Raw genomic sequence first — 19,785 nt, forward strand, 5'->3', positions numbered from 1 at the left:
TTATTTTATATTGTTCTAATCATTTTTTTTTTCATTTTTGAAATTTGTGAAGTAACTAATCTTGATAAATGTAATGAATACCAAACTTGATCAATTTATAGTTAATGTAGTTTTACAAACGTATTACAAATGATTCATAGCAATATAAAAAAAATACTTTTTTTATAAAGCAGAAAATTCAATCATTTGATTTTGTCATATAAATTAATTTATAATACAAGTAAATTCGAATGCAAAGATAGTATCAAAAATCGCTATCAGAAGATATTTTATATATAAGGATTAAGTTTAAATATTTAGTACTAGTAGTTGTTGTCAGTTAGTCTTATAACATCTATCAAACCGAAAATGATTTTGAAAACGTCAATATTATATTTGGCGTATTTGCTTACGGTGACGCAATCAGCAAAAATACTAGCAGTATTTCCAGTGCCGTCTATTAGCCATCAAGTGGTTTTTCGTGCGATTACTCTAGAACTTGTTAAAAGAGGACATGAAGTGACAGTGATAACACCGAATCCTGCTTTCCAAAAAGGAGAGGCGCCTGCAAACCTTACAGAGATCGATATTCACGATATAGCTTATTCAAGTTGGAAAAATAACTTACAAAATAAATACAAGGTTAACGAAAATTTAAATAAATTTAGACAAAGGACAGACTTGCCTTCGATGATATTTCTCACACAACTACAATCCCCTGAAGTACAAGAGCTGATAGCAAATAAGAACAATAAGTTTGACATCATATTGCTTGAAGCTGCCATTCGACCTGCACTTGTTTATTCACATATATTTAAAGCACCGATTATCTTGGTGAGTTCATTAGTCGCCATGTTAAATAACCATGCCGTCATGGGTTCAGCGACACATCCTATTTTATTTCCAACAATGATGCAATTCAAACTTTATAACCTTACTTTCTGGGAAAAGTTAAATAATTTGTACATACATTATTCGTTAGAATACAATATATATATGAGTGAAGCTGATGAAAATGCAATGTTAAAAGAGAATTTTGGCCCAGATGTGCCACCTTTGAGTGAGTTATATGACAATGTTCATATGTTATTTTTAAATATTCATCCCATTTGGGCAGACAATCAGCCTGTGCCACCTGGTGTTGTGTATATGGGTGGAATTCATCAGTTACCTGTAAAAGAATTACCAAAGGTTTGTAATATCAGTTTACTATTTTTATAGATTCAGTCGTAAGTATTTTTAAAGTAACTTACATCTTTGTGTATACAGGATCTCAAAACTTATTTGGATTCATCCGAACGAGGTGTTATATATGTCAGTTTTGGTACAAATGTCTTATCGGGCATGATGCCCGAAGAAAAGGTAAAAGTAATAGCAAATGTGCTATCCAAGTTACCTTATAATGTTTTATGGAAATGGGACAAAGATGAACTGCCAGTAAAGTCAAAAAACATCAGATCTTCTAAATGGTTCCCACAATCTGATCTACTAAGTAAGTATTTCGATGATCTATGTATTTTATAGGTTGAAATAATATGTTGGAGCTAACATGTAAAAATGAAAGAAAAGTCTGAAAAATGAAGTTAAAATTTTGAAACTGTAGGAATCATTTTGTGTCTAAATCTTCTTTATAACAAAAATTGTTCATTTTTACAGGACACCCAAAAATAAAACTGTTTGTTACCCAAGCTGGACTTCAATCCACTGACGAGGCTATAACCGCTGGAGTTCCTCTCGTTGCTATACCAATGTTAGGAGATCAATGGTATAACGCAGATAAATATGTAAAACATGGGATCGGTATGAATCTTGAGATTGGAACCTTAACCGAGGATAAACTTAAAAACGCTATTGAAACAGTTATCAGTGATAAAAGGTGAATATTTTATTTATTATTTTAATTTATTAAACTGTAAAAATGTCTCAAAGCCATACTGAGTAGGAAATATGCCGATAAAAACCGCTGTAATTAAAATTAGTGTCAGTCAAGTGACTATAAAATTATTTTTGTGCCGCTATTACACTGCGCCAACCTCAAGTAAATATAATACGAACAAACGAATGATTTGGAACTAAATAACTTCTAGGAATTGATTTTGATTGTGAATATTTATATTTGTTGTATTAAATAGAGTATTTATTTCACTTTGTTTTTTGAACGGGCTATGAATTGCATGATTTTTTTTTAAATGTCATCCTGTTAATTAAAATATTAAATTATTACTTTCTAACCAATTGTTTTTAAGCAATGTAAAAAACATGTAAATATAATTCAGATCACATATCAATTAAGTATATACTCGTATGTATATGACTATTTTTAGCTGAACATAATTGTTGAATATTCTTAATTATCATTTTCAGCTATCGTGAAAATATTATCAAGCTTCGGGAATTTATGCGTGACCAACCAGAAACTCCATTACAACGATCCATATGGTGGATCGAATACATGATAAGACACGGTGGAGCGAAACAGTTACGTCCTCCAACAGCTAATATTTCACTCGCTCAGTATTTCGAGATGGAATTAGTATTCATTGTTCTGTCAGTAGTTTTTATTGCATTAATTTTATCTCTTGTAGTTATTGTGTTTATAATAAGATTTCTTTTGAATTTACTGCGCGGTAAAAAGAAAATTAAAATTAATTAAATTTAAAAGATTAAATTCAAGGTCAAGTTGATTCAATTTTTCAAGTTTAAGTCTAATCACAATGAGAAATCTGTGAAAAATAATTATATTATATTTACATTAAGTAAATTATATTATGTATGTATATCTCATGAAGCTATTCTTCACAGTTTCATTATCGAAAACCTAAATATAATTAATAAAACAGACGTCCGCATTTTTGACAAACTATGTGCAAGCGATGACGGCCCAGTGATTAGAAAAGAAACCCTTTACCGGTAATTCCTTGTAACAAATCTATGTTATCTTATGTTATATGTATCTTAATTTGTGTTTATAATTCATCTCGTGCTCAGTGGTGAAGGAAAACATAATGAGGAAACCTGCATGTGGCGGATAAATTAAGCTAGGAAAAAATAAATTTTGAACGGTTTACATGTAGATTTAAGTGTTTTTGTAATTAGGCATATTTGTACATTGTCAGTTAAATATATTTTTAATAGAATTTTTGATAGTCAATATTATTATTATTAAAATGTTTTCAATAGAAAATCTCTTTTTTTACCTGAAGTCTGTGCATATAATTTTTTACTAAAGCAACTTTTATATATAAATATTATTATGGCAAAATAGTAGAAACAATCAACCCATACAAAAATGAAAAAAAAAATCCTAGTTATAATGGCATTCCCTCCTCATCAAGTTAGCACAAATAGAAAAAATATATCTAACTTCTCTTATCTAATATCTTTTTAAAGCCTGTGGAATGTCACAAAAAAATGAGTAAAACAACTTGATTTTATTAATCGCGATACAGTTTATATTAAAATCGAATTGTTAAGTATATATGAGAACAGATAAAAAAACAGAATTGTTTAGGTGAAATATTAGTTTTTGAGTTTGTGAGGGACTATTGTTGTAAGTTAGAAGGGTGAATGAGGCAGCGAAACGTCAGGGACATCTTAGTTTTCAAGGTTGATATCGCATCGGCGATGTAAGTAATGGTTAACATTTCTACAAAAATGTCTATGGGCATTTCCACGGTGACCACTTTCCATCAAATGGGCCATTTACCTGTGCGTCTACCTATAGTATAAAAAAAACTCATCGTCACAAGCAAACATCCACGCTGGATATATGTATGATAATATTGTCATTTTCATAGACACGATGTAAATGATTTGTGTGGTTGAGAAACTGATAACAGACTGAAAGATACTTTGATGTAGGCAGTCATTACGTAACTAAAAATTAAATGTAAGTTATATAGTGAATATTGCAGATAAATGCAACAAATGTTCGCCGATGTAATACTAAGCGTTGCTATTCTCGTCACGTTCATCTGGAATGTTAAACGAACGAGTGACAACAAAATTTATCTCTTTTAAAATCTGTTTATTTGTATAATTTATATTAATTCGTCGACTGTGTACCTATAATGTTCTGTAACGTTGTCTCTAAATTATGTTCCTAGAAGACAATACGAATTATTCTTATCGAAATTTATGCAAAATGATAACATTTACAATTTGTATTTGAATACACGAAATAAATTGCTCATTAAATACTATAAGATAATATTAGCGATTATTAATTATAGCGATTATAATTAAGTGTACAAGCGTTTACAGATATTTCATCCCTGCAGTGACGGAGAAAGAATACATTTCACTGCCTCTCTCTTTCCCATGGGTGTCGTAAGAGGCGACTAAGGTATATCTGAGATGCAGATGCAGATGGTTGATCTGCTCATCTGGCGATAGGATGCTAAACATCTGTCTGGCTTGTTACCACCGTATCCATGGTGAAAAACTCTTTAAGTGTCAGCCAGTCGTTTCGAGGTCAGCCAGCGTACAGCCAGTGCCCGAGGCGAGCATTGCCACTATACGTGTTGGTCCAGTGGAGACGGCTGTTGACCCAATGCCGGGGGAAACTGTATTGACCTGCTGGACAGGCAGATCAGAATAAACGGCTGTTTCGCTGGCTGCCCATGGCAGAGTACAGGGGCCCGAGCGTGCCTAACCAGCTCGCAAGGCTGCCCTACCAGGCCACGTATAATCTCGGGGTGGACCGTCGTGCCGGTTGGTGACCGGCAGCCACTTCAGAGGGGGTTCGGGAGCCCTTTCGTCCGGCAGATCAGTGTATTTTCCCTTTTGGCAATACACCTCCACACATTGCCCATCCGCATCCGCATCCACGTAGCGCAACAAAGAAGAAATAATGGTCGTTCAGCGGTGCACACACCCACCATACCTACGATGTTTGAGGTCGAGTTCTCTAACATCCGTGGACTCAACTCTAACTTGAACGCTGTCCACCACCATCTCGAGACAGCATGGCCAGCAATGTTGTTACTCACGGGGACACAAATATTCCGCCCTGCCGATACCAGCTACAGCCAATCCCTTGGAAGGAACGTTGCTTCAGTGGGAATGACCCGACAGCTAGTGTCACTGCTGTTGCTGATGAGATCATGTTGGGAAAGACTGAAAAACTATATTCCTAGCTCAGATCTCATCATTAAGGGTACTCGTAACCGTTGATTCACTCGTGAATGTGCCGATTTTGTATCATCTAAGCAGGTGGCATATCGCGCGTGTAACCGTGGCTGCATTAGCGGGGCATCTAACATTGACTCACTGAAAGCAAACTACAACAAAACTCCAAGTCCTGTAGGAAGGCATACACGAGAGCAGATGCACAGCGCATTGTATAGATTCATGACTTTGTTTCGCATCCTAGGGGCTTCCGTAGCTTCTGGCGTCTGACCAAATCTGTGCAAAAAAATTCTGCCAACCTTCGCTGCCACCGCTCAGAAATCCAGACGGATCGCTAGCTCACAGTCCGCAGAAGGAAGCCGATCTTCTGGCTAAAATCTTGGCCTATAACTCCGTGATCGATAATTGTAGTGCGCTGCCACCAACAATCCTTTCATGTGGCCACACGATGCTTGTCATCAAAATCAGGCAACGCGTTATGCGTGCGGAACTGCTATCACTTGATACAAGGAAAGCTAGCGGTCCTGATGTAATACCAGCCATAGTGCTGAAGACGTGCGCGGTGGACCTGTCTCCAGTTAACGCGCCTGTTCCAACTTTCTCCCCTTCGGAATGTGTGCCAGAGGCTTGGAGAAGAGCTAATGTGCAAGCGGTTCCCAAAAAAGGGGATCGGTCTGACCCGGTAAATTATCGGCCAATAGCTATTACCTCAGTGCTTTGTAAGGTGATGGAACGGATACTAAAGAACCAACTGACCCATTACCTAGAAGATCACTGCCTAAGTGATGATCGTCAGTAAGAGTTTCGATCAAAACGGTCAACAGGTGATCTTCTAGCGTACGTAACACTCCTCTGGGGTGAAGTTATCTACAAGCATGTGGAATCGTTGGCTGTCAGCCTCGATATTTTCAAGGCTTTCGACAGGGTCTGGCACAGAAATTTTGCCTGCTCAGCTTTGCACCTGGATTGCCAGCTTCCTACACAAGCGTAGCCTTCGTGTTTTAGTTGATGGTTTCAATTATTAAAAATATAACAAAAAAATATTAAATTAAGTCTCAAAGGATATTAAAACACTAACGAGTTTTTGCTTATAACACACCTTGAGATGGATTTGATCATCTCCAGGCTAGTACACATCAAAATATAAAGTTTTTTATTATATTATAAGCTAAAATTATCTTTAAACAAAAAACAACGTTATTGAACATTATTGATGGTCTCAAAAATATGTTATCGTCAGTAAAGATACCGTGTTATCATTGATAAGTATAAAAATATTAAATCTTTTTTAAATATAATATCGTTGACATACTTTAAATTAAACAAATTAATTAGGTAGTTCAGGTTTTACATGACCCGTTTAGCCTTGCCAAATTGCAGTACCATTTGTACTGCTGAGTTCCAGTTTGAAGGGAGAATGAACCAGTGTAACTGCAGTCAAATATTGGCTGTGCATTTATGGTATAAGAACTACTGCATCTAGACCAGTTGCTCGTCTCGAAATAAATAAATATATAATAATAATAGAGAAAGTCGCAAGTGGCTACATTTGGCAGTAATAAGCTTCTGACGAGGGTCCAAGATAAACATCTACCACCAATCTTATTTGAGGGCCAATTGTTACACATGCAAGAGACTGTTAGAAATCTTGGACTACTTCTTGATGCTTTCTTTTCCTGGGTGCCTCAAATTGCTGGAATGAGTCGTAAGATTTTCGCTATCATTGGTTTTTTAAGGCGATGGAAAAACCTATTGCGAATCAAGGCAAAGATCAGCTTAGCTAATACGTTCCTCTTACCAATACTGTACTATGCTGATGTCTGCTACATGGATTTAACTGAAGATCTCCTAAATAAATTAGAACGGCTGCAAAATATAGCCATAAGATTTATTTTTGGTCTGAGAAAGTTTTATCATGTCTCTGAGTATCGGTCTCAGTTAAAGTGGCTGCCAATCAGACTACGAAGAAATCTACACGCCTTATCTCTTCTTTACTCTATTCTTTATATCGATCACACATCATCATACGCTTTAAATTTTTTGGTTGCGATAGTGCACACAACCTGCGTTCTTCAGATGATAATAAACTAGTTACCCCCTGCAGCCGGACACAAACCTACAGTAACTCTTTTACTGCAAAAACCATCAAACTTTGGCAGTCGAATTCATTGAGTATTTTTAAAAACCGCTTGAAAAGCTATTGTTTGTTCATTTCCAAGTAAGGTATGTATGTATGCATGAAATAATATGTAGGTTATAATTATCTATATATAATTTTATACTCTATAATTATATATAATATGTATATGCTATATAATATATAGCATATACATATTATAAATAAATAAAAAAAAGCCGAGATGGCCCTGTGGTAAGAACGCGTGAATCTTAACCGATGATCGTGGGTTCAAACCCTGGCAAGCACCACTGAATTTTCATGTGCTTAATTTGTGATTATAATTCATCTCGTGCTTACGGTGAATTCTACCAACCCGCATTGGAGCAGCGTGGTGGAATAAGCTCCAAACCTTCTCCTCAAAAAAGAGGAGAGGAGGCCTTTAGCCCAGCAGTGGCACATTCACAGGCTGTTACGGAATTACGGATACGGATATAATATTTATATATTTACATACATAATGTATGTGTATGTGTACGTATGTATGTATTATTATATGTGGTTAGTAGGATGTAGATATGTGTAGTTTATTAAATATTTAGTATCTCCTTTTTATATGTAAATGCACTTACCTGTTCTCTTACAAAAATTCTTTCACCACAGGTGTTAGAGATCGCTATAAGCAATAAGACCGCCTTTGCTCACCATTTTTTATTTTCTTTTTTTTATTGTTTCCTACTTCTCTCATCTTATGTATATGTTGTGCAAAAAGTGTTAAATAAATAAATAAAAATGCTTTGGAGAAATCAGTGTAGACTACATCTACATGCAGGTTTTGATCATCAGCATCAATAAGATGGGAAACATAGTTAAGTAAATTAGTATTGGTCTCTTAGGCGTAAATCCATATTGATAGGGAAAAAGAAGATTTTTAACATGATTAAATATGAATGGTGAACGAGTGACTCAAAAATCTTTGACATCGTAGAGAGGATTGATATAGGCCGATAGTTAGATACAAATTCTTTTTTTCCATCTTTGTGAGTTGGTAGTATTCTTGCTTTCTTCCATTTATCATAAAAAATACTTTTTTGCAATGATGCGTTATAAATTAGGTGTAAAGGGCAACATATAGAATTTGCACAGTAACAGTAACAGCCTGTTAATGTCCCACTGCTGGGCTAAGGCCTCCTCTCCCTTTTGAGGAGAAGGTTTGGAGCTTATTCCACCACGCTGCTCCAATGCGGGTTGGTAGAATACACATGTGACAGAATTTCAATGAAATTAGACACATGCAGGTTTCCTCACGATGTTTTCCTTCACCGTTAAGCACGAGATGAATTATAAACACAAATTAAGCACATGAAAATTCAGTGGTGCTTGCCCGGGTTTGAACCCACGATCATCGGTTAAGATTCACGCGTTCTTACCACTAGGCCATCTCGGCTTAGATTTGCACAACTAGTAAAAAATATTGGGGGTATATTGTCCGGGTCTAGAGGTTTTGCTCTAGCTGCATGAAGAGATTTCAAAGCCGGGGACAAGTGCTCCATGACATATATAGATTTCCGTTCACCTGATATTCCTAGATATTATGTTTTTCATTGTATTAAGTTTTTCGTTATTATCTTTCTGTTTCCTGTTAAAGAGCATTGTCGATGCTAGAAAACCATTACGAATTCTCGGGCTAGCAAACTTTACAAGAACGGAGCGTGGCTTGGAACTGTTTTTTATCTATTTTTGATATTCTTGTACATAAATGAATATCTGTTTCATTTAATTTATATTCTGATACATTTGCAGTTTGATTTGTGACCGTAACAAGGTTTTCTGATTTGTGTTCAGGTATACAATGAATTTCGATATTGCTAGCTCTCGAATGTTGTTCCATTTGTGTAAGCCTAGCGCTGAGGTCCACGACAGTATTTTTTAATTCTTTGTTTTCGGAATCTAATCTCTTTAACGATTCATTTTTATTGTTTACATCAATACGTACGTAGTTCTTCATATTTTTCTTCAAAAAAATTAAAAGAAATCGTTAGTTGCTCTACTCGCTCTTTTAGTTTATTGTTTTTTGCATCTATATTTTAGTAGTCTCTTAGAAACAAGAAAAAAAACTGGTAACTTATCCCTCGATATGCTTCGAATTTCATCCTTAGATAAGTTCATCATAGGAGAATTAGGTTCATCGTCTGCTTTTAAGTGCCGTTTAAATGTGTCAAGGCTTGGTTCCGCGTTTATTTGGTTGTCTAGAGCTCCTTGACGTTTTTTATTACGGGTGGTAACATTAGAAGACTCAGTACCGGGATGTAAGAGCAAGATGTCTGATGGCTGAGAGCTACTGATGCGAACAGGTGTGTTTGTATTATCACGCTTTTGTACTTTGCTTAGGCAGGACGAACACATCCAGGTGTTTTTATGCTCTTTACTCATTAAACTAAATTTATTAGGTGTTAAGTTAGCACACATAATATCATGAAAATCATTACATTTCTGGCAAGCCAAGTATTCCTTTCGAGATTTACAGAACAACCTGCACAATTTTTCGTCATATTTGGTGTATTCATTCTGTTTTACGTATGAAGTAATAGGAAGTAATGCGATCTTATTGCAATGAGTTAGGGTTTGTTATTAATGGCTAATAATATTATATAATAAATAACAATCAGCATCATCGGTATGTATTAAGCTATTTTCATTAATAAAAATATTTACTGTTTGAGTGAATAAGTTAAAAATTCAAACGTAAAGAAACAAAATAACGTTTTAAGAGCTTACTTAAAAGCACGTTAGCGCTGTCAATTTGCTTGTTGTGCTAGGCTAGTTTCGTTTCTTGAAGCGATGAAGCGCAGCGATGACATAACAGGACGAGTGATATTAGCGCTTTTGCGGAATAGTCACTATTAATATGCGTCACTGCAGAGAACACTAAAGCGATGAAGCGCGATTTTGAATCGCGTCTCGATAGTGCGAGTTGTCGTAGGTCATAAGCACATTGAGTTATTAGAATTATTTGATAATGTTTTTGTTTATAACATCTAAATCCTTGAGAGTTTATTTATAATTTTACACAGTTGGTTTACTTTTTTCACTGGTAATAAGTAAATGTAACTTTTAAAACCAGATTCGAAATTTAACCAAAATAATAACTAAAAAACAACGGAGTGTAATGTTGTATGCGCTTAATTATCGAAAAACAAGTTCTCCTTATGAAATAGCCACTAGTTACATACATAATTCTTCTGTACGTATGTATGACCCTGATTTAGGAATTATTGTTTGTGTGTTTGTGAGTTAGTTGTGGCTTACATTGAACCCAGTAGATGGTACCACAATAAGGTTGCATGATGGTTTTGACAAAAAAAAAAACAATTCTTTTACATCCGAAGTGGGCAGGCAGGTATAAGACATACGATAGCATAATTTAGAACGTTTAAAACAACATTTTATTTCAATAAAATATCTAATAAAATACAAATAATAAGTAAAATTAAGAATTTGTGTTTTAGTAAATTTTAGTAAAGTATGCTTTGATGTATTTAATTATTTTAAACATAGATACGGTAACTACTATTATGATACGTAAAACTAAAAATAAAACTAAAGATACTAATTCTAACTCATAGTATTGTGTTCTAGAAATATTAGCACTAGCGGCACGCAGATGCTTGGTTCCGTGACGTAAAACGTAATCCGTCCACCACACAGAACGTTCCAGCGGAGTCTCTGATTGCTCCTCCATAAGATTACGTAATCGTACTATGTTGTATCGAAAACTGATAAAATAATTTAGCATCATCAAAACTGTTTAAGCGAGATAAGGAGAAGACGACGAGGTAGATAGAGGAAATTGCATCTCAATCTGGTAGCAAAAACTGAGACACTTGATTAAATATATCATATCAATAAGGTACGTACGTATCGTACAATATACGATACTGTTTAGTTTGATTAGTTCTTTGTAAATTGAAGTATGAAATATTTGCGACTTGATGCAAGATATCAGGTTTTATAGAATATGATCGATGAAAGACTTTGCATTTAAAGTAATTTATAAAAATGTATAATAAGAAATAATTTTTCATTTTATTCTATTGGGTTTTTATTAGAATATACAATCAGGCTAGGTTGGTAGGCTAGGTTTGATAAGCTGTATTCGTAAAATTGATGTCTAGGTGATATACAGTGACGGATTATTTTCGTAGATGCAAAGATGGAAGATGAAGGAGACTAGAATTTTACTTTTTTTTATTTTTACTCTAATATAATAATAATCTTATCACAAAAAATATTGTATAGACATAAATGTCTCAAATAAAATTGTAGCAAAACAAAAGGATTTTTCCACATTAATAAAGAAGTTACAAGGTTATACGAGGCATCGAAGCGATTTTGCCGACGTTACTGTCCGACACCGCGTGTGTCGGTTCCAAAAGATCGGATTCCATTCAAATCGCCCGCGGATTACGCAACAAAACACATGAAAATGTATAGTCACGGTTATTGTTCATTTTTTTATGCTGATAATGTCTGGCAATAATTTGGGAAACGAACATACTTACGTTATCTTGTCGCATTATATCACGATAGAGTAGGTACAAATGACACATATTTACACGATCCCGCAGCCTCCCCGATCCGTGCCGAGGACGGCCATCGCAGTGGTTTTAGTGGGTAAGAATCCCACATAACCCAATCCCCCCATGGGAGCTGGGTACCTTTCTGAAGGTTTCTACAGCGTGAAAAAAAAGGTACAAATGACACACTTATGTATCTACCTTAGAGAATGGGCAGTAACGCTTGTCGCCAGTGCAGCCAACTGGAGCAGCTAGTTATATGAGTGTATACATACTAGCTTATATTTAAGAAATTGTTTCAATTGATTTTTTCAATTAAACTTCGCAAAAATCTTTATCGTTTAATAATAATATGTAAGCCTATTCACATATTCTACGCTTTTTCTCCCAATATAATTAGATCTCCATAGATAATTTACCCGATATAACACAAACCGATTGCACGTCACTTGTAACGTACAATAATTAATCATTTGTTTAGTATTACTGCATCGCCAAAGTATTGTAATAAAATAAAGATTACAAGAGTGGTTCGATAAAAAAAAGGTAAACTTGTTAGTTATTATCGTGAACTAAAAATAAGAAGGATTAAAAACCACAGGTTAGTTATAATTAAACACTGAAAATATCACATTCATCTCAATTTTAATAAACAGAGAGCAGTTGAGTGGATATTGTGAATAAATGAATGATCGGCCTTCACTGTTACCTTATTTAAATACGACGAAGTTGAATGTAATGAGATGTTCATAATTGGCTAACGCAGCGAATTAACTGGCTTTAAGTCGGTATAAATATTAGTATAAAACATAAACTGTAAACTGAAGAAGTTATAAAACATCTACGAAAACACAGCCGAAAATAGAAGTGCGGCGAACGAATAGCTTAAAATATTATGAACTCGCACTGAGAACTACTATATTATTATTATTCTTTTTTATATTTAAGTTAGTGTGTCTAAAATATAATGCAAAGTCATAATAATAGTATGTTTATTTTTATCGTAAACATGATTTTGTAAAAAAAATATTTGAAACTCATGCTACCAATCAAAACATCAAATATATTTACGTTATCGACCTTGTACATTTCAATATATAAAAATAATAAAAACTTTGGTGCGTTCGTTGTAATTTAAAAAAGCTCTTATTTTATATTGACCTACACTTTTTTCTTTTTTTTTTTAAATTTGTGAACTAATCTAGACAAATCTAATAAAACACAAATCTTGATCACTTTATAGTTGATGTAGTTTAACCAACGTATTGCAAATGATTTATAGCAATATAACAATTTTTTTTCATAAAGCAGTAAATTGAATCATCTGATTTTTTTCATATAAATAAATTTAAAATATAAGTAAATTCGAATGCAAAGATAGTATGGTAATGTAACAAAAATCGTTATCAGAAGATATTTTTTTATTTAAGGTTTTAGTTTAAATATTTAGTGTGTAGCTGTTGTTAGTTAGTCTTATAACATCTTTCGAACCGAAAATGATTTTGAAAACGTCAATATTATATTTGGCGTATTTGCTTACGGTGACGCAATCAGCAAAAATACTAGCAGTATTTCCAGTGCCCTCTATTAGCCATCAAGTGGTTTTTCGTGCGATTACTCTAGAACTTGTTAAAAGAGGACATGAAGTGACAGTGATAACGCCGAATCCTGCTTTCCAAAAAGGAGAGGCGCCTGCAAACCTTACAGAGATCGATATTCACGATATAGCTTATTCAACTTGGAAAAGTAACTTACAAAATAAATACAAGGTTAACGAAAATATAAGTAAATTTAGACAAAGGACAGACATGCCTGCAATAATTTTTCTCACACATCTAAAATCCCCTGAAGTACAAGAGTTGATAGCAAATAAGAACAATAAGTTTGACATCATATTGCTTGAAGCTGCCATTCGACCTGCAATTGTTTATTCTCATATATTTAAAGCACCGATTATCTTGGTAAGTTCATTAGTCGCCATGTTTAATAACCATGCCGTCATGGGTTCAGCGACACATCCTATTTTATATCCAACAATGATGCAATTCAAACTTTATAACCTTACTTTCTGGGAAAAGTTAAATAATTTGTACATACATTATTCGTTAGAATACAAAATATATATGAGTGAGGCTGATGAAAATGCAATGTTAAAAGAGAATTTTGGCCCAGATGTGCCACCTTTGAGTGAATTATATGACAATGTTCATATGTTATTTTTAAATATACATCCTATTTGGGCAGACAATCAGCCTGTGCCACCTGGTGTTGTGTATATGGGTGGAATTCATCAGTTACCTGAAAAGGAATTACCAGAGGTTTGTAATGTCGGGTTACTATTTTTAAAGATTCAGTTGTAAGTATTTTTAATGTAACTTACATCTTTGTGTATACAGGATCTCAAAACTTATTTGGATTCATCCGAACGAGGTGTTATATACGTTAGTTTTGGTACAAATGTGTTATCGGGCATGATGCCCGAAGAAAAGGTAAAAGTAATAGCAAATGTGCTATCCAAGTTACCTTATAATGTTTTATGGAAATGGGACAAAGATGAACTGCCAGTAAAGTCAAAAAACATCAGATCTTCTAAATGGTTCCCACAATCTGATCTACTAAGTAAGTATTTCGATGATCTATGTATTTTATAGGTTGAAATAATATGTTGGAGCTAACATGTAAAAATGAAAGAAAAGTCTGAAAAATGAAGTTAAAATTTTGAAACTGTAGGAATCATTTTGTGTCTAAATCTTCTTTATATCAAAAATTGTTCATTTTTACAGGACACCCAAAAATAAAACTGTTTGTTACCCAAGCTGGACTTCAATCCACTGACGAGGCTATAACCGCTGGAGTTCCTCTCGTTGCTATACCAATGTTAGGAGATCAATGGTATAACGCAGATAAATATGTAAAACATGGGATCGGTATGAATCTTGAGATTGGAACATTAACCGAGGATAAACTTAAGAATGCTATTGAAACAGTTATCAATGATAAAAGGTGAATACATTATTAATTGTAAATAAAATAAGTTTTAGTCAAGTGACTATAAAATTATTTTTGTGCAACTGTCACAATTATTTTTAAGCAATGTAATTAACATGTCAACATAATTGATTCTCAAGCACAGATTAATTAAGCGCAAATCAATTAAGTATATACTCGATTGTATATGACAATTTTCAGTTTAACTTAATGATTGAATATTCTTAATTATCATTTTCAGCTATCGTCAAAATATTATCAAGCTTCGGGAATTAATGCGTGACCAACCAGAAACTCCATTACAACGATCCATATGGTGGATCGAATACATGATAAGACACGGTGGAGCGAAACAGTTACGTCCTCCAACAGCTAATATTTCACTCGCTCAGTATTTCGAGATGGAATTAGTATTCATTGTTCTGTCAGTAGTTTTTATTGCATTAATTTTATCTCTTGTAGTTATTGTGTTTATAATAAGATTTTTTTTGAATTTACTGCGCGGTAAAAAGAAAATTAAAATTAATTAAATTTAAAAGATTAAATTCAAGGTCAAGTTGATTCAATTTTTCAAGTTTAAGTCTAATCACAATGAGAAATCTGTGAAAAATAATTATATTATATTTACATTAAGTAAATTATATTATATTTATATGTATGTATATCTCATGAAGCTATTCTGCACAGTTTCATTATCGAAAATTTAAATATAATTTATAAAACAGACGTCCGCATTTTTGACAAACTATGTGCAAGCCATGACGGCCCAGTGATTGGAAAAAGAAACCCTTTACCGGTAATTCCTTGTAACAAATCTATGTTATCTTATGTTATGTGTATCTTAATTTGTGTTTATAATTCATCTCGTGCTCGGTGGTGAAAGAAAACATCGTGAGGAAAACTAAAAACAAGAGGAGGCTTTAGCCGACTAGTAAGACATTCATAGGCAATCGCCTATAAATGTAATTTACTTTATAGCTGTAAAATGAGACTAAACTTCTAAATAAAATCTTACCTTTTCCAGCTATATTCCTTAATCTAATAGCCAGATTAAAGTGCCAGAGATATTGTAATCGTGCCATTGTTTGTCACATTTTTGCATATATTTCCAAAGACTTACTTATTTTGTCTTAAACTAAGCTAGGGAAAAATAAATTTTGAACGGTTTACATGTAGATTTAAGTATTTTTGTAATATGCCTATATTTGTATATTGTTAGTTAAATATATTTTTAATAGAATTTTTGATAATTAATATTATTATTATTAAAATGTTTTAATAGAAAATCTCTTTTTTTACCTGAAGTCTGTGCATATAATTTTTTATTAAAGCAACTTTTATATATAAATATTATTATGGCAAAATAGTAGAAAAAATGAACCCTTATAAAAATAAACAACAAAAATTCCTAGTTATAATGGTATTCCCTTCTCAAGTTGGCACAAATAGAAAAAAAATATATCTAACTTCTCTCATCTAATATCTTTTTGAAAGGCCTGTCACAAAAAAAAAGAGTAATACAACTTGCTTATATTAATCGCGATCGATACAGTTTATATTAAATCAGTAATTTTTAATTTTTTTTAAATTTAAATTTTTAGTTTATATTAAAACAGTTTATATTAATAAGTAATTTTTAAGTATATATGAGAACAGATAAAAAACTGAATTGTTTAGGTGAAATGTTAGTTTTGAGTTTGTGAGGGACTATTGTTGTAAGTTAGAAGGGTGAGTGAGGCAGCGAAACGTCAGGGACACCTTAGTTTTCAAGGTTGATATCGTATTGGCGATGTAAGTAATGGTTAACATTTCTTACAATGCCAATATCTATGGGCATTTCCGCGGTGACCGCATTCCATCAGGTGGGCCATTTACCTGTGTGTCTACCTATGGTATAAAAAAAAACTTTTTTTTCTACGGGTAGCTGTATAACAAGTAACACAGTTTTATGAGGTCTCTCTTTATTTTATAAAATTGTCTACTATAAAAGCTTTAAATATTTATTAGTATGCACTAAAAATCGTCAAACTTGCCAGTACTACTCCTTTCACACACATTACACAGAATATCCAAATTAAAATCATCAACTTTCACTATCACTGTTAAGTTAGACTAGTAATGGAATCCATTAATCAATCTATGGATGATTTAGCACTACATTTTAACAACAAAATGGCTGAATTCCAACATAATATGCAAGCTGTTAACCCAGCATCAAGCCCAACTGCTAACATCACAGCTCAATTCAACAACTTCCGTGGCTTTGTCATGTCTGCTCTAGAAAGTCTTCAACAGCAAATAAAAGCTCTTTCCAATCAAGTAGTACAAATAGAGATGCGAATCAGGAGAAAAATACTTTTGTTGCATGGTATTCCAGAAGTGAAGATAGAAAATGTGACTACTCTAGCCATTAAAGCCTTGTCGGAGCATCTGAAAATGCCTCAGCTTACTTCCACTGACATTAGTCGCAGACATCGTATGGGTCATATTACAAGTGACAAACCAAGGCCTCTTCTTATTAAATTCCAGGAGCTGTCTTTACGTAATAAGGTTTGGTACTCCAAAATAAACCTTAAAAATACAGGAATTACACTCTCTGAGTTCCTGACCAAGAGTCGACACGAGGCATTTATAAAGGCAAGGCAGACCTTCGGTATTTCTAAATGCTGGACTTAAGAGGGGCAAATAATTATAATTGGGCCAGATGGACCTCATCATATATCACCTCGATGGCTGAAATCACTGCAATCCTAGGTGCAAATAGTGCTCAAGACCAGATCCCCATCGCTAATAGTAACACCCCTAATTTAGCCAATACTGTGGCAAGTCCCAGTAAGTATCAAGAGCGTACAGCACAGTCAAGCTGCTAGAGCCAAAAGAAATATCAAAAAATATCAAATTTTTATTTCTTGTTTTATTTTTATTAATGTAGTCTCACTTGTTTAAATGTCTAGCATTAGCAATAATCTTAGTTAATAATTATAGTACGTACCACTGTTTGTAATTGTAGATAGCAAACAGTGGTACATGGAGATTTTTAGAATCTCTGGGAATAGGACGAATCAAAAACTATCATATCTTATATCTCTTACGATGGATTTAGACAGAATAAGCTGTCACTTTTCTAACTTAGGTAATTTCAATAACGTCTATAAATATGAAACTATAGCATATCTTGTGCACAAGTAAAATCTGATTATCCCATGTTTTTCTTCAGTACTGTCACCAACGACGACGTTATAAAGCACGTGTCCGCTATTACATCTGACGCGACGGGTGGTGACGGTATAAGCAGAAAAATTATAACCTTGGTCCTAAATAAAGTTGTACCTGTCCTCTGCCATCTATTTAACTTCTCGTTATCCTCTAAAACGTTTCCTAGTACCTGGCACGTTGCCCATATTATTCCTATCCCTAAACTTTGAAACCCTACAACACCTTCACACTATCGACCAATTTGTATTCTTCCTTTTCTGTCTAAAGTCTTTGAACGTATTGTCCACTCTCAGCTTACTCTATTCCTATCACACCATGATATCTTAAGCCCTTTCCAGTCTGGTTTTCGTTCGGGACATAGTACTGTGACGGCACTTACTAAAGTTATTAATGACAAGACCAAAGGCAATATATGTATAATAGCTTTACTAGACTTCAGCAACGCGTTTAATACGGTTGAATTTGATGTCCTTCTAGCTTTTTTGGACTCACTCAACATATCTCCAGATGTTAACGAGTGGTTCCGAACCTATTTATATGGACGCCAACAGCGTGTACATGCTGGAGATAGGCTCTCATCGTATTGCTGTCTCAGTGCCGGTGTTTCCCGGGGTAGTGTACTTTCGGCGCTTTTATTCTCTATCTTCATCAACACTGTTACCAATCTTCTCTCCGTCCCTTTTCACCTGTATGCCGATGACCTGCAAATCTATTTGACTACACCAAATGAGAATATTGCAGATGCTATAGCTAAATTAAACTCTAATCTTAAAATTATTACCTGCTGGAGTAAATCATTTGAATTATCAATAAATGTCAGTAAGTCACAATTATGCACTATGGGCACCCCTAAGCAACTTTGTAAATTTGACAAAATTGACCTACCTGATGTTATTTTTGAAGGGATGACTTTGCCTAATAACAATGTAATTAAAAATCTAGGAGTTTTCATGGATTCTTCCTTTACCTGGCGATCACAGGTTGCTGAAATTAGCCGTAAAATATTCGCGACAATCCATTCTCTATAACCAAAATACTGCTTGCTAAATAGCAAGAAGTATTTTCAGCCTTCTGCTCCCAATTTTGGATTATGCGGATGCGTGTTACCCTGATTTGTCAGAGGAACTAGTAGCAACAACTAATAACAAGTTGGAACGCCTGCAAAATGTTACCATAAGGTTTATATTTCGACAGAAGAAATTGACCGTATTTCAGAGTATCGTTCTACCCTTAGGTGGCTTACAATCAAAGATCGCCGCAACTTACATGTTCTTTCTCTCCTCTATTCTATTCTATGTATTTCACCCCTGTACTCCTCTCTATCTGAAGGAATGCTTTACTTTACGTGGTTCGGACTCAACTCTTCAACTTAATCTTCGCTCCCAGAGTGACAACAAATTAAGTTTGCCTATATGTCACTCTAAACTATATGCTAACTCCTTCGCGACAAAGGCAGTAAGACTGTGGAATACACTTCCATCAGATATCCGTCAATCCTCTTCAATTTCTATCTTCAAAATTCGTACTAAAAACTATTACCTATCTCTGTAACCTATTTACTTCCTTCGCATTTCATCTGTCCACTCTTAATGTTATAAATGTTTGTATTGTAAATAGATATATGTATATATGTATTGATATATGTTGTATGGTTTATAAATGTATAGTATATGTATCTTTGTGTTTGTATTGTTTACATTTATATATGTATGTTCAATGCACTCACCCGTTAGGTCCTGACAGCATCTTAATACAGGGTTGTCTGGAAGAGATCACTAC

At 34.1% G+C, this 19,785-nt stretch overlaps 1 protein-coding gene across 1 annotated transcript; it reads left to right on the forward strand.

The window, feature by feature from the left end:
* Positions 1–278: 278 nt before the first annotated feature.
* On the forward strand, positions 279–15,308 carry LOC126777451 (UDP-glycosyltransferase UGT5-like; the record flags this gene model as incomplete). The annotated part of the gene is made up of 9 exons (XM_050500460.1): positions 279–773; positions 972–1,170; positions 1,249–1,471; positions 1,636–1,855; positions 2,344–2,624; positions 13,270–14,120; positions 14,199–14,421; positions 14,586–14,805; positions 15,032–15,308. Coding segments are annotated over exons 1-9 (2,919 nt in total), but the record flags the coding sequence as incomplete, so codon positions are not given.
* Between the last annotated feature and the right edge of the window lie 4,477 nt (positions 15,309–19,785).

Source organism: Nymphalis io, chromosome 23 (genome assembly GCF_905147045.1).
Source record: "Nymphalis io chromosome 23, ilAglIoxx1.1, whole genome shotgun sequence".
NCBI lineage: Eukaryota > Metazoa > Arthropoda > Insecta > Lepidoptera > Nymphalidae > Nymphalis > Nymphalis io.